This window comes from Phalangium opilio, unplaced genomic scaffold (genome assembly GCF_054372755.1).
Source record: "Phalangium opilio isolate 3A_F unplaced genomic scaffold, DU_Popi_V2 ptg000082l_1, whole genome shotgun sequence".
NCBI lineage: Eukaryota > Metazoa > Arthropoda > Arachnida > Opiliones > Phalangiidae > Phalangium > Phalangium opilio.
Window position 1 is genome coordinate 12,594,095 of NW_028324189.1, and position 16,932 is coordinate 12,611,026.

General features: G+C 35.2%; 1 protein-coding gene across 1 annotated transcript in view; it reads right to left on the reverse strand.

Annotated features, from left to right (window-relative positions):
- Positions 1 to 6,122: 6,122 nt before the first annotated feature.
- The window catches only part of LOC149651777 (uncharacterized), a 32,902-nt gene continuing 22,092 nt past the window's right edge, over positions 6,123 to 16,932 (reverse strand). Inside the window, exon 2 of the mRNA XM_089848841.1 lies at positions 6,123 to 8,185. Within this exon, the coding sequence (XP_089704967.1) occupies positions 7,854 to 8,185 (332 nt within the window). The 3' untranslated portion in view covers positions 6,123 to 7,853. The remainder of the gene's footprint in view (positions 8,186 to 16,932) is intronic.

Below are 16,932 nucleotides of genomic sequence, written 5' to 3' on the forward strand. Positions count from 1 at the left end.
AGTGAGGTAGGTCATAGATTCTCGCAAAGCGACGCCTGGTGAGGCGCTATCAAAGGCTTAGTACCGGCTAAATAGGACCTAGATGGACTACAAAATGTGTAGTCAATTCTCGCGTCGTTCTCGAACGACTCTCAGTAAGCCTCTTGCATTCATACTTATGAAACATATCTTATAAACCTATGATTTCAATATATCCCGAATTTAAATAACCTAAATGCAATGATACCCAAATTTAAAAGGAAAGGTTTAAAGTTTTCCAACTCTATTTACGATATTTATTCGTTTAATTTCTGACGAAATTGAGATGAATCTCCCAATTAAACGAAACAATCCTGGATAAACACAAACCTTGATTTACAACTAACCTGAACTGAACGTTCTATTGCACGGAGACAGGGTCTATTATCGAAGCGGGGTGCCTACATCTAATTCAGAAGAACCATGCATCTATGGCTGGCTCCACGCAGTCATAAGTGGGTCTACTATAGTTTACCCTGGGTTTCCTTACATAATGACCTTTAATAACCGAGTGCGGGGTTCTCGGGTACACTTGGAATATAATATGTATACCCCATGCCCCCCGGACCAAGCGTGTCCGTTTTTCGGAGGCGCCTGCTAGGAAGAATACGTCGGAATAAGCCCTCGGACCATTTTTCCATTGAATCTCCCTCCCAGTCATTAGCCGAGGCGGCTTTCCATTCGCCGATACTCGCCGCAAATACCCGTCAGATTCTCTATATACCGACCCCTAAGGGACCAACCCATCACGGCATAAGTAGCTAAGATTATTGCTAGCCTTAAAGTACTTGGATTCGATATTTTCCTAGATACCACATGGCGTTCTTCCTTAGATGGTATGGTATATTTTGATCCTTAATTTCTTATTTTTTCTTTAGAAATTTGAAGGAATTATTAAGGTAGATGTAGGCATAATAGACATCATTAACTAATTGGGATATTCAAATAAAATTCAGGAGCTTTTAATCGATGTTTTCACTATAAATTATTTAGTATCAACATTGGTCTTTTAGTTTTTTTGGTTTTTTTACCCTGAGTTTCGACGCGTTGTACTTTTGTGTTTATCCTCGTAAAACTTTAGGTATAGCGTATAGTATTCTATAGATATTGTTGATTGGGAAATATTTTACAGCATACGCGTATTGGAAACCTGTTAAGAGCACGCGATAAAGTTGTTGTAAGTAGCAATTAGGTTAATAATATGGTAGGGAAAGTATAGATTATCGTAAACATAGTTTGGCGTGTGATTGACATTGTAATAACGTTTTACAAAAGTTTCAGACTGTCTGTATGTAACTTTTTTCCCTATTATAAAAAATATGGATGTATATAAGTCTATATTTAATAATTTAGAGAGAATGTTATAAAAGGAAATTAATTAAAAAAAAGTAACATTAACGAGATGTTTATAAAAAAGAAATGATGTATAATGTTATTGCCAATATTATAACCAATACATGTTTTTCTTGATTCAATTCAATAAGGTTTGTTTAGTTTTGACAACATATCACTAAGCCTAACTAACAATAGTGACTGACTCATAATCAACGCCCAACCTAAGCTGAAATTCCTTTGGAAAAATGTTACTTGACAAATAAAGGTTTTTGGAAAATGTCCCAAAGAAATGTTAAAATATTTCACCAAATTTTATATTCTAATTCAATGTATTCATATGCATGGGCCCTTAATACACTAATCCTTAATTTTCATTACTGTTTTATAAATTGGATGAATAATAAACTGGTTCTATCTTATCAAACTCACTATGAATTAATATCACGTCGCTATCAAAAATGTGCAAATAAAAAACTAACTAACGCGCTGTCAAAGAATTAACTTACAAGGGTGACAAGTTTATTTTATATTTGTATTTCAATCAAGACCGCGCGTGCTAATGATTTTATCAAACCCATGCATACGAAATTCATGGATAAAAAGGGGGGCATAAGATAGAGGCATAATAAGTCGCATTAAAAAGGCCATAACCGATACAGGAAACTCGTAAAGATGAGCTGCTCTTTGAAACATACCGTTCCGCATGCGGAGGGATTAAAATAAGCAATACGTATGCTAGTTAGGCTTAGCTATCGGAACTCATAAAGAGATGTTGTCAAGAGATTGACTCACATGGCGACATTTGGCGTACGAACCTCAGAGGCGTCGAGCGTGTAAAAAATTTGAGAAAGTTTTGCAACGTATCAAATTTCATAAACAATTTTACACGAAATGGGCTGGATTCAAAACAATTTTGATTACTGTACACTGCATGTTGATCTCAAATCTAAATCCACACTCTATATCTTAAGGATAAGTTTAAGTGAATTAAAGTTAGCTAATGTTGTTTACAAAACTCCATCTTAAACTAACAAGACTTCAAAGATATTACAAAATAAAACAAACTCGAAATTTTGGAAATTTCCTATCATGGGAGTTTTTTTTCTTTTTCATATTTCGAAAAAAAAAAAAATATGAAGGTATAGAGTTTTCACGCTTAAAACGGGTTCTTCATTTTCACCACTTTAAAAATTAAAAAAAAAAGAAAAAGAAATCTAAGAAAACCGAAGGTTTAATTAACATAAAAATAAAATAAAGATCTCAATAACTATATCTGTGAAACCGGATGATATTAGTTATTCCATGCAAACTCGCTTTTTATAATGACTCCATTTTGTTGAGTTATGTTATTTAGTTATATCTATGGCTCCCAGGCTTTTAAAAATACTTATTTTAAACACATCGTTTCTATATGTAATGCGGCTTATAAAATGTGATAGCAGTAATGGAAAAATTATCACCAACACGTACCGTATCAAGCGATTATTTCCAGTTTTTATGTAACATAATTATAAATGAAAATAAAGGATGTTTTGCATATTTAATAATGTAAGCTTTGCTTACGAAGGGATGTCCACATTAAGCCTTGGCTTATTTACATTTGGGTCCCTTTACAATTCATAACCCCTTGTCACAGCTAACCGACAGCAACCTAACTATACTAACCATTAACGTTAACCTCAGCACCTCAAGGAAAAGCTCCTTTAAAAAGTGCGGAGAGAACTTTAACCGCTACGCCACCTCATACACATCTCACATTAATATTTTAGCGGATTTATTTCAGTTACAATGAAGGTTTAGAATTTTAACTTCATCAAACAATGCACTCGTAAACTAACTTATCATAAAGGTAATGGGTTAACAAGTGTGCAACTGACATCAAATCAGTCCTTTGGTATAGCTAAATTTAATAAAGGCAAGGGTTCGAACCCGGAAATTGCTACTGTTTAAACTATCAAAAAGTTTAAAACCAAGGATGATTAAAGCGTGGAGTGGAAACAGGGCTTGGGTAAATTTAATACTACACCTACATAAACAAAGATCCACTCAATGGACGTATAATAAATAAACGCGTATGAAGATGTGCTCGAAAAAGTAATATTTCTTCAATGATCTTAAACATCACATTTATACACTCTGTTCTACAACGGGACATGACTCGTTGAAGCAACTTGCTTCTACCAGGGGTCGTGTAAATATAAAAATACATTTAGGAGGAAGCGTTTTTCGCTCTTAATTATCTTTTCGCGACAGATTTAGACGTCGCGAGCTGGGGAGCTGCCGAGAGAGAGAGAGAGAGAGAGGATAGCTGGGTATAGTTAAAGAACTAGAGCTATGGGGCGAAGATATAGAGGCTCTTTGAAAAACATCGTTTATTCGCCTATTAAAATGGAAAATGATACCCACGACGAGACAGAAGACTGAGGGATAAGATGAGAGGGGAATAGTAAAGATGACAGAACCCTCTTGACACCCACGGCGCTAAAAAGGCTATTTTTGGGGGCCATATGACAAGGATGGTGCCTGCATGGATATACTTAACGAGACCAATGAAGAAGATACAAAAGCTAATACATTTACACATCACGAGTAAAAATTGCTATATAGATGCCGAGACTAGGTTAGAACTTACTATATATTGAAATAACAATTAACAATTAAACTAACCGCAGATTAAATTAATTAATTTTAAATAGCTTACCTTAATTAGTAGCTTCTTATGTTCAGTACATTCTTTGATATGAAGCTGATTTATATACCTATTTAAAAACAAATATTAGTTAAGCTATTGAATAAGTTCATTTTAATTGCGTATTTAAATAATAACAATACCCCATAGCCCTTTGTCTATTTAATTTCTATTTAAAGATGCATTTCAAGAAAATATAGCAATAAAGAAAGAAAATAATAAAATATTTATGAAGAAACTGAAATCCAAGAGGCGCCTTATCAAGCTTCTACTCCTGTTGCTATATTCTCTCTGCCTTTCTAAAGTCGATGCCATTACACCGACGAGAGAGTTCTACTTAATTCAAATAAACCTAAACCAACTTAGAGTGTTATACGCATTTAACATTGCTGCAATAGTCGGCTAAGATGAAAGATGGCGTCTCGTGATAGCGTAAACAATTTACAGTTAGTAATCGGATAGTTTCTCCGCACTTATTATTGAATAAAATGGTGGGATGTGGGCGATGTAATTGCACCGTACTCAACTAGGCCTAACACTTCCTCTATAGCTAAGCCTAAAAGCGCAAGCAGGTTCCAGCTGCCTGTCTGTGTGGTCTCATCTAGCTACTTAACTACGAGTTCAAAGGGACTATACTTTCAGTTGGTGTAACGTACGTTGTCATTTTAACGGAATCTCGTGCTAAATGGGGAAAACCATATAGTACACAAAACGCCTACTAGCGAGGCCTATAATTAGGGATATCCTACCAACTGTCTCGCATTCCTTAACAAAATAAATGACAGGCAAAGCGCGGCTGTAACGTTCCATCGAGTGATACCCGCATACCAATGATGTACGATAGAATTGAGGTGTCATGGCCGCGGGTTTCAATTTTCCCAGACAACTGAGCTACACTGCTAAGCCTAATATTATATAGTGTATGTCGTTTTCCTTTACCAATATGGAGCGTAAAAATGGGGGTAGCAACCTTCAGTACCGGGACATCAAGGGGGTTGATACATTGCCATCAGTCTCTGCGCATGCATTCCCATGATCCAAAAAGACTACAGCGCAGGGGCCAAAAAGTAAGATGAAGGCAAAGCTTTACCCTCGTGTTACATCGAAATGGTCTATCAATGTTGTATTTACACTCTAATAAAACTATACTCCATGTTAAATGCCAATGACCAGGGATTGTTAGTATACTGTTTGACGAATATTATCTGTCAACACTTTTTATAAACAAATTATATTAAAATAACCTAACCCACTTTAACTTAAATTAATTTTAAACTTACGAATATGAATTAAAAGAAAAAAAAGAAAAATCACCCATTTAATCGAGGTTATTTATATATTTCTAAAATTAAGTTGTTACCGGAAGCGAATCAAATTAAGCTAGCTTGCACGGTCATAAATAATGTTCTTTAATCAAATTTAAGTCTTAACCCCAGGTCCCCATGGCGAGAAAAATTACCTAATTGAATTTATAATTAAAAACAAGGGCCATACCATCAATAAATTATTTTGAAAGCCTCATTTCCGTAATTCTAAGACGCATGCAGCTTGCCATTCTGCACGGAAAATTTATGTATACATATATATATTTTTTTTAATGATTTAGGCTAGAAAACACGCACTTGGCAATAATAAGATTGTCCGTAACCCAATATGTGTCATTTTATAGCAAGAAGGCGCCAGATGCTTAGTTGGTCTGAAAGAGTATGAACATAACTCACTAGAAATCACCTCGAGACTCGCTCCGCTAATTGCCTAGTTTCTAAGTATTTTTAGGAATGGCCCTAGACATAAATTTAAGAAATGTATTTATCATTCAAAAACTCGCCCCTATTAACTCCAAGACGCTTCTGAAATTACCAAATTATAAGCAGTTTAAATCTTTAAAAACATATTTACGGGTTCGTGTAAAAATATGTCGCCCTCCATAAGAATTTAGACTAGTGACGCCTCCATGTTACTTCCCCTTAGATCTTAATACACTCAAAAGTACGGGGCTGCCATTACTATATCCATTAAAAATCGTTAAGCCTTGGCTTGAGGCATTACTTAAAAAAAAAAGAAATAAAAATTGGAAAAATTTGCAGAAAATTATAACTTACATGTTTTTATTTTCTTATTTGTTTGAATCACAGGGGAAAATTCACGGTATTCATTTCAATTTTGTTTTTTCGAACTGTTATTTTGTTAATTAATTTTTCTTTTTGTTGGAAATTTTTTAATTAAACAGTTCAATCTCGTTTAATAATAATAATGTACAATTTAATTTTAACTATTTTACATAAAAGCATCATCGAATACTTATTAAATTTGCGCGCGTTTAAATAATATATTTTAAACACAATTTTGGCAGAGAACCGATTAGAGATAGCAATTGTCAACGTGGCTTTCATGGCGCAAAATGAATGGTATTTTTTAATTTTGGCCTACTGGTTTTTTACTTTTTTTTTGGCCAACTCTGCATAACTTTGGGCTGTAGATGAAATGTTTTATTTAAAAAAATATTTTAGGTATTGAATTGATTTGAACTCTAATCGGCTCTCTTAAAATGTTTCTGTACAATCACAATAACGAAATAAAATCGGTTTAAATCATTTGAAATTTCGCTTATTTTTCTATGTTTTGGAAGAGGTATATTTACGTATTTATTTACTGGCCAATTGTGTGTTCTCAACGCCGTTATAAATACCACGTGACCCTAAAACAATAAAACTAAATCCTGACTAGTTTTTTTGGGTTTTTTATTTAATATTTGCGAGCGTTTTAATTTTAGGTGTCAAACCATCATTAAATTAATTTTAATATTTATTAAAAAAAATTGGATTTCTTTTTGTTTAGTTATACACTGGTTAAAAATCTTTTAATTAATTTAATTTTTTCTTCAATAGTGAACATATTTTGCTGTTTATTTGTGTTTGAATTTGTACCATAGACGTGTTTAATTTTTTTTTATATTGGTTTTATAATCATCCAATAGTAAGCCGCGAAAAAAGGGGCTGTGATTGGTTCGCTTATAAAGGGCGATTTGGTTTGATTAATTATTTCTTTTTCTCTCTTGATTTCTACGCCTAAAAAATTTATTTGAAATATTGCTATACGATATTTGAAATTGATTTCTCCAATTTCGAAAGAATTTTCAATTTGAACGCGGGGTCTTTATTTTTTTGTCCATAACAATTTGACTTTGGTATTTGAATAGCGCGATTAATTGTTCATTATTTCAACACTCCAGAACGCGCATTTATTCCCGATTTTAATAGTTCGTTTTAGCACATCATCGGTTAAAACAGATATGGTATAAAAATGAGTTTTATATATTTTGTTTTTTTTTACAAAGGGCATTTTTATAAATAAAATAATCCACGTTTATAGGAAGATTAATATCGCTTTACCTAAAGTGTTTATTTTGTTTAATTGGTTTCATTTAAATTTATTTACGAGGATAAGTTTTAATTAAATCACAATTTTTCATATTGATTTGGATACAGCTCGAGATGAGCTTTAAAATGATACCAAGTTCGTCAAAATCGGCCAGTAAATAAGAAAGTTGAAAATATTATAGTACATTAATTAATTTAATTTCAAATTGTCTTTCTTATTTATCGTCCGATTTTGACGTTTTCAATTTCAAATTAAAGCTAATAATTCACTCTATCTAAATATACAATTAGTTAAAACTTACCTTCGTTAATTTAATTTAAATTATACCATACATTTTCACACTAGGTTCGCGATATAGTAGAAATAAATTAATAGGTAGATGAAGCGGGGGATGATATTGGGTGTATTTACGCGTCGCGAATATTAAGTCCTATGATTTGTCCATTGAATCATCTTCACCTTCGCCATCCATGGCGACGGTACTGTGATTGTACAAGCCCTGGGCCATTAACTGTAGAGCCAATGGGTTCCTCTGTCCACTGGCCTTCTTGATTTTGGCCCTTTTGTTCTGAAACCAAATTTTAATTTGGGACTCGTTCAGTTTCAAGTCTTTGGCCAAATCTTGTCGTCTTTTCTCCGTCAAGTATCTGTTCTCCTGGAACTCTTGTTTTAGCCGGGCCAACTGCTCGGCGGTGAACGCTGTCCTGGGTCTCTTCTCATCAGGTTTCTTTTCCTTCTTCTTCATGCGTCGGGACCGGGGACCTGGGCCAATAGAACAAAAACGACACATGTCATAATTAGTGCATATGATAGCTACAGGGGAACTAATATTTGGGTATCTACGGACACAATTGTCAACATGGAAGGACACTTCATGCATGCAGTCTATACTTTCAAAGGTGAACCCTTCGTTTCCGATCCACGAAATAGTTCGTATGTACATCCTTTCAAATTGTCAGTCAAAATTTTAATTTCCTGTTTAATTTAATTTCAATATATTAATTTCCACATTATCTATCCGTTTCCTGATCTAAAACAATTCAAACTCGGGTATTTTTGTTAGATTAAATAGAAAATGATTTCGTGAACAATTTTTCAGTCACGATTTTAACTTCCTTCGCAACACCTAATTCCATCCTCTAATTACACTCAGGAGTCTGCATCGAATTAAAAGGAGAAATCAAAAGAAAATCGGAGGGTAATATAATACAAATGACTTAAAATAGAAGAGCGGACATTAATCTTGTATCCAACGAGATGGAAAAATAATGAAATGCTCAATCATCATCACGCATTTCAAACGGAAAAATGTAATTTATCGAGAGAAAAAAATTATATCAAAAACCCGCAATGCCCCAGCATGAAGTAAAATTATTATTTTGGTCACAGTCAATGCTTTAAAACTCGCACCCTTTACTAAAGGCCCAAGGGAAGGGAATGTAAACAGCGTTAAGCCTAATCCAAAATAAAATAAACAGGCAAGCCCATTTTTACACCTTTTAAGTGAATAATGTTTAGGCCTAACTCTTGAGCTTTAAAGGCTCGAGGGAATCCAAAATTATACACTTAATTAACTCAGTTAAGCCTATTTTTCGCATTTATTAAGCCTAACTCACTCCTAGATAAATTGGGCTTAACTCATCAACTTATTTTACCGTCCCTTTACATAGGAAATGATATTAAAATTAGCTGGAAGATTAGCAATCAAATTGGCCAATCTTAACTTTACTCGAAGAGATTTCTATTTGAGATGAGTGATGTGCAGGAAATAAAGGCTCACTAGCCAATTGCCAAACTCAAAACATAGCCGGGGATATCATGAAAAGACGACGGGCCGACCGACAAGGAGCGAGAAAACGCGAGAAATTCATTTAGTTATTTCTCGCAAGCCGCGTTTCGTAACGACGCCTTAACGAATCACCGATGCACGCTTATTATCAATGCTTGGTTTAACGTTAATTCTTCTCTCTTAATTTTGACAATGACGAACAATCGCCTAGAGCGTTCATCCCTTTGTAGAGTTAAAACCACTCAACATTTAAAACAGATCTACAACAACGAACAAACAGAGAAAATATTTCGTAATTATAAGGAAAAACATTTGCAGACGTAAGAAATTAATTCAAGTAGAAACCCTATATACGAATTGTAGACTATTTAACTAACCGCGAATTGCTTAAATTAAACTGAAATTTCACGTTAGTTTTGCGCAATATTTTTTTCCGGTAACTCTCAGAGCATCGCGTGACATCCTGCGTGGAATCAGCCATTTTTCGTTCCACGACCAACTACTTTATGTTAATTTTCACCTCATTAGTTGATTTTGTTTCACGCATTTTTCGACAAAAATGGGTATTTCACAAACCTAACTTAACTAATTCACTAAAGATAAAATATTCATAGTTAACGGTAGGTAATTTACCTGGTATGTTAAATCTTTGGAAAAAAAAAGAAAACTTCCACCGCTAATACCGAATCAGTATCAGTATACATGACTCATTATGTATACGATTCTATATACGCACAGCGTATCCGTTTTTAATTATTCCCCGCTGTTAAATGAGTTTTATTCATAAGCTAGCTCATCACATGCACCCACGTTCTATTCAATTAAGTCTTACACGCGGAAGGGTTGTTTCGCGCCATCGAAAGAGAAAAAAACAGCCCATATTTTTTAACGATTTGTGTGTGTTAAGCCTTAACTGCGTTTGCAAATGCTCGAATTCTCAGCAACTCATCGCTAGTGCATGTAGGCAAGAACTTATATTTGGTTTAGAACATAATTAAAAAAAGAGACCTCGCAGAGATGAGCTAAATGAGTGATGAGATTTCGTGCAAACTCGATTTTCAGTTCGGGCTCTTTCGCATTTGGTTCATTAAGTTTTTCCCTTTTGCCACAAGCTTTTGCTTATTTGAGTGGAAAGATACACACACACACCAGATGGTAGTACTGAAAATTCCATCATTTGTTAATTCACTAGAAAGAGTTTTTTATTTTTTTACTACTAAGTAGCAAAAAGTATCGCTTATAACTATACCGGCTGGCTGGTGGTTTACATTTTAAAATCATTTCATTGTTGCTTCAAAGACCATAACTAAACGTAATAAATGCCAATTACTTTAAGGTTCAAAACCTTTATTTTAGAGTTGGTTTAAAGCGCGTAACTAAAAGTAATTATTACGTATTTCTTCTACAAGTATTTGCAGAAGTGAGATGAGACTCGAAGTGAAGGGCTCTAGCATTGGTAATAGATCCTGGCACTAGTGAACAAATTTGAGGATTTTATGCCGCTTCAATCGCGCCTACACTACAAAGAAAAAAATTGGTCGAGTTCCAAAAAATTTCCTACCCCCTTCCCTTCAACATAAAGCCGCGGAACACGGACGCCTGTACTTGAATCTAGTTCGGCTGTCTACCGCCACGAGCGTCTCACGTTTTGGAGGGAAAATTCAGAAACCGCTACTAGAGGGCCAACCGTTGGTGTGTTATCAAGAATATTCACTTTCGCCAAGTGAAGAATTTGGTTAGCTCAGTACTTCTGGTCTCATCTCACTTCTGGTATTTGTGATGGTATACGGAACCTTCCGCCAGGTTTGGAACGAATCCAGGTAATTCAAACTCAAAGGGTCAGGTCAAGCTGACCACATTAATAGTTACGACAATTTATGATACAAATTTAATAAATTTAAGGTAAATAAACTAACTTAACTTTTCGATCAGGAATCAGGCCCTACTAACTAATCATAACCATAAAAATGTAACGTATGTACACTCTGAATAAATTAAAATTGATGTAAAACAGTAAAATTGTAAGTAAGATAAAAACTACCGCAGAAACAAATTAGAGACGAGCGTGCCCTACCCCTTGGGAATAAAAATCATTAAAATTACACCCCTCTATAAACTCTATCATCGTTGAAGGTAGATGGCGGTAGAGTCCAAAGCATTCCGCAACAACCTCCATTATTTCTTAAATAAGCTTCGGCGCGTCTATCACGCGTTTCTCATACTTCATTTTGCGCATTTTCTTCTCTTTACAAGGCATAAGAAGAAGTAAGAAATGAAAAAAAAAAAATAACTTCTTATATTCTCGTTTATCTACGGCAGCCGCTCTCAACTTGGGTGGTCTTGGGCCTGAGGGCGACGATCTGATCTGCCGCGCTTGTGGGTTGCCGATGGATGGAGACGCGAAAAGGGGAAATCTTATGGGGGGTTGAAAATAAGACTAGATACCACGAGGAACCCGAGACGAAGAAGAAGACCATGCCATACTTCTTGTACCGCGTAGATATCGAGATATCGAGAACTAAACCCCCCTTATTTTTGATATCACTATAACTTCTTCCCTCGATGTACGAGTAACAACCACGTCCGAGGAAAAGCGCTTTTAACATCGTACTGAACTAAAAAGAGGTGAAATTTAAGTCAAAAGATGATGTGGGAGTGAGAGGAATGGATGCGTATCAAAATGGGAACATGTCAGATTGAAATTCAGTCGCGTTCCTTGAAAACATACGTATACATACGGAAATACGCGAAGTATGTTTTGAGAAGTTAAGTAGAGAGATTGATAAGGATTCATTTTGTTAGATTATGCTATTATGATGAGGGGTTTAAGGATTACTTTTGAAGGACAGATTAAGGCCATATTAATATATTGGTATTTGAGTAAGCTGTTTCTGTTAAAGTCCTTGGAAGATGGAACAAGATTGTTACACTTTTATTACGATTCGTTAGTGGAATTGCTTGAACTATCTCGAACTGACCAAACGTGATGTGACATTTTCTATAAATGCGGGTCATTCAAATGGAAACAAACATTAATACAGTTTGTACAGCCTTCATCGGGTATCTTAACAATGGTTCATGGGTAAAAGGACTTTCCTTCACGCGTGGTAGCTCAAGTTGCGAACCCTCAAACCCCCTACACTCTTTTGTCCAATTCCCGAGAGGGTCTGACCAGCTCTATTACAGGAACGTATACCGTACCACCGCGTCGTCGGGTTAAATACGGTCGATTTAACAGCGTTTGACAGAAAGGCAATTGCCCCTGAAAATTTCGATAGCGAGAAGAATAAAAAGAGCGCCAAAAAAAGAGGGCCATCTTATATGGACAATTACGCGGTAGAGTGGCCAGCAATGAGGTTTTTTTTCTTTCTACTTGCCCTAATCCTACCCTACAACACGTTATAGTGGGTGTAGATACGTATTTCAAACGTTCTCCCTCTAGATTACCTTTCTTGAACCCAGCACCACGCTACCATGGAATCATGGACCACGGTAATAAGCGACACGCGGTGGTGTAGTTTAAAAGCTCTTCCAGCTTACTGTTACTTGGAGTTTGAATAGTAGGCTTAGCTGGGGGTTTCTCGCCTTAAATACTGGTGTTAAGTGACAATGTCCACCACTAAGAAAGCGCCCATGCTCTTTAGAAGGTGAAGAAAAGAAGGGAACCTGATCGTTAAAGGTCTTACAAATGGCTTCTCTTTCTTCCTGAGCTCTTGTTTGTCCTCTTACATTCGATATTGATCCATTTAGTCAAACATTAAATACGCCTTTCCCCTTCAATAACATCGTTATTGTTTGGGGTTCGCGGAAACCACCCTACTTATCATCCAACGGGATATAATAGATAACAATTATGTTTTTATTTTTCTTTCGAGAAATCACCGCAGGAGGTCGCTATTGGAAAAAAACATATTTTTAGGTATTTATGAGAAAGAAATTTAATGGTTTTTCGGTTTTGATATTATTTCTTCCGATTATATTATATAGGGTATACACAATAACTATGGATTATTTCGATAAAAACCATTTGGGGAAATATATTTTGAGGCATCGAAAAATTGACGTACGAACGTCCAGCAGCTGACCAATATAGGTCAATCTATAAATTGTTACGTAAAATGTGATTATATGGCACTAATGATCAAATTATTTATACTTTTGAAATTAAATGACTACTGATGTAAAATATATTGATGTCTTCATAGATTTTGAAAGTTTTGACTAGTTTCTGAGGTCAATTTCTCAAATGCAAATATATAATAATTTAAAAATACCATAAAGGACCCCGTATAACTTAATTCAACCCTGCATTTGACCCAAAAATAAATCACTTCGCGTAAAGAGATTTCAAGAAAAAACTATAGGCTTTAAATTTAACTTCCCACACGTAAAAATACTCCTATAAATTTCCCAAAATTTATATTATATACCGATATATTTAAAACATTTCAATTAAAGCAAAAAGAAAATTTAAAAAGATGGCTATATATCATTACTATATACCCTATTATCAACCGCCCTAAAATCGGAACATAAAAGAACCTTTTAAAACACGAAATCTTAACGTTAATAAGTGCAAAGACCGATTACATCTCTCTCTATACCCATAACTATAGCCAAGCCATATCCAAGTCCTTGAGGCCGGTCCGGGGTTTTGGTCAGATTTATTTTTTATTTTACAGTTTAGAAAATACTAACAAGAATCTAGTTGGTAACGTAAACGAGCCCGAGAGAGCCAGGGGAAGTCTGTAGCTAAACGTGGACGCAGAACGAATTGGAAATAATCACCTTTGGCTGACCTTAATATACCTTTACGCAGGGAGTACCTATGGGTAGATACGCTTTTCCCACCGTAGAGGGGAGATTTATAAACGGTAGAATAAAAGCTCTAACGAGGGGTAGATAGAAAAGAAAAAAAACACAAAGGAATTAAGGGTATGGCATTTGGAAAGATCGTAAAGACGTCGAATCCTTTTTAGACGATTTTACGGCCAATACGTTTCGCTTTCAAATAGAGAAGGTAGAAAAAAAAAACAAGATGGGTCCGACATATTGTGACTTCAGTGAAGTCAAATCAAAGGTAGATTATCTACGATTACTGAATTCACAACTTAAAATAGACGCAACCCTACGACTACCGAATTCACAACAAAATATACGAAAGACGCAACCTACGACTTCCGAATTCACAACAAAATATACGAAAGACGCAACCTACGACTTCCGAATTCACAACAAAATATACGAAAGACGCAACCTACGACTACTGAATTCACAACACAACTCACAAAAGACTTAACCTACGACTACTGCTTTTGATAACACAAACTACAATTTAAGACTTACATACAACTACTCAACTGACAACACAAGCTACAATTTGACTTTACCTACGACTACTCAACTAACAACACAAGCTACAATTTGACTTTACCTACGACTACTGCTTTTAATAACACAAACTACAATTTAAGACGACTACTCAACTGACAACACAACTTACAAAAGACTTAACCCACGACTACTGATTTTCACAACACAAGCTACAAACGACTTAACCAGCAAGACTCTTCTTACGTAGAGTGAAGCTAAATAAATGAAAATCTATAAGTACTACGCTTCGTAGTTTGAGGGCGCTAGAAGCGCGTGATTAGCAATTTTCGCGGGCGCTAAAATTTCTTAGTCGCTTTTAAATATCGGCTAAAAATCCAAAGGTTTAAAAAATACATTAAGAAGGTAATTAGACATCGTGCGTATTTAAAAAAGCACGAAAAATAATATTTTATGATTTTTTTTCTCTCTCTCTCTCTCTCTGTTACATCTTGCTCTCTGTTTCCCTCTTTATTTTTAATTTATGAGAAATCTTTACGCTTGGGTGTTAGAATTGATTAATTACAGAGAGGGTCAAGTGATATATGGTAGATTAAAGACGAAAAACCGCCATACGCATGCAGCAAGGATGTAAATAGCTTTCGGTTCCCTCCCTTATAACCTCGATTACACCCTACGAATATTTCCTGATTGTGTACACTGTATATATTTTAAATATAGAGATATCAACCAATGGGACACTGCCACGTGTGTTCATTATATATGCAGATCTGGACGCAAAACTGTTTGAAATATTCCTTTAGAGATGGTCCCTTGCGTGTTACTTTTACCGTCTGTCTCGAAAGGCGAAGTCCTTTTATCTAAGTATTTTTTGAGTGAGGCATGCACTAGCTATAGCTATAACAGGCACTGTATATTGTCTTGACCGTATGTCATTTTGCATGACACGAGAATGTCGATATGTATGTATAAACTCGATCAATGTTTCATTGTCATCTTATAACTCATTAATACTAAAAGCTCTAAACGTAACTGACACGTTTAAGGACGCGTCTAACACCTTGTCAGCATACTTAAAATGTTTCCAATTTTAAAATATTTATTTGCTTATATTGGTAAATAAATGGTCTTTCTTTACATATATACTGTAGCTGGTTTGAAACATTTTTGAGGTGTTTAACATACACAGTCAGTCTGCTATAAATTAAGGGGGAAATTTCGGGTCGAAAATGTAACTTCTATCTCCATTTTGCAATAAGGGCCACTGTTTTCAAGTTAAGATTGTCCAGAGTATTTTACGGATGACCCCTTAAAATTAGGTAAGAAACTGATTAAGACAACGATTTCCAATTTAATTAAGGGGCATCCCTAAAACACTAATCAAATCATAAATCGAAAACAGTGGCCCGAACGGCAAAAATGGAAATAAGGGTTACATTTTCGACTCAAAATTGCCCAAAAGAACATTCCCCTTTAATTTATAACAGAAACACACTTTATTTTAAGTCTGTCTTGGGTACTTTATGGTTCAAACTATTTGCCATGTTTTAATTGCGATTACGCAAAACGGTTTTCTTAAAAAAAAAATTACAAAAATTTACAGATAAAATCGCAAAAAAACCTCTCTAAATAATAAATTTATCTTATTAGCATCTGATATACTCGTTGAACCATTCAACTTTATCGCCTTATGGGCAAATAACTTCGGCATCCATTGATGCGATACCCTGCGCCTTGTGATGGAGTGTTATAACTCAAGGCGACGTTTCATAGGCGTACAATTTAATTTCTTCGCGAAATTATATCGGATATATGAAGTCATTAAATTATCCCCCCCTTCTTTAATGACTGTTTTAATGCCCCCCCTCCCATTTAGGCTAGTTGTTATTCTTCATTCGCTAGATTAAGGTTTTATAAAAGAAGATATTTTTTTCTTTGCCCCTCGATCCAACAACTAATAGGTGTCACTATATAGTGGGGAGCGGAAACTGGTCTATCTCGCTTATAATTGGGTGGTTTCTCACGTTTCTTTCGGCAGTGATCAAAAAAATTGTCAAATGGTGTACAAAAGCCCTCGCGGAATAATTCTTATACATTTTTTCTTCTCTTAACTTATATCTACAGTTTTGGTAATTAATGTTTCGCGTGTTAGATGAAATACTTCTTTTTCTTTGCAGTCCTTTCAAGATTCGAAGCGCATGCGCAGGAACTCGACCGTAATCACTTTCACTGCTTCCCCTCTCTCTCCATTCATATACATTTGATCATAAGTTCATAAGATATGTTCCTATCATAAGTTTGTCACTTGTTACAAACTGGAGTTTGTCATGAAGTGAGTGAGGTAGGTCATAGATTCGAGGTAAAGCTAATACGCCTGGTGAGGCGCTGT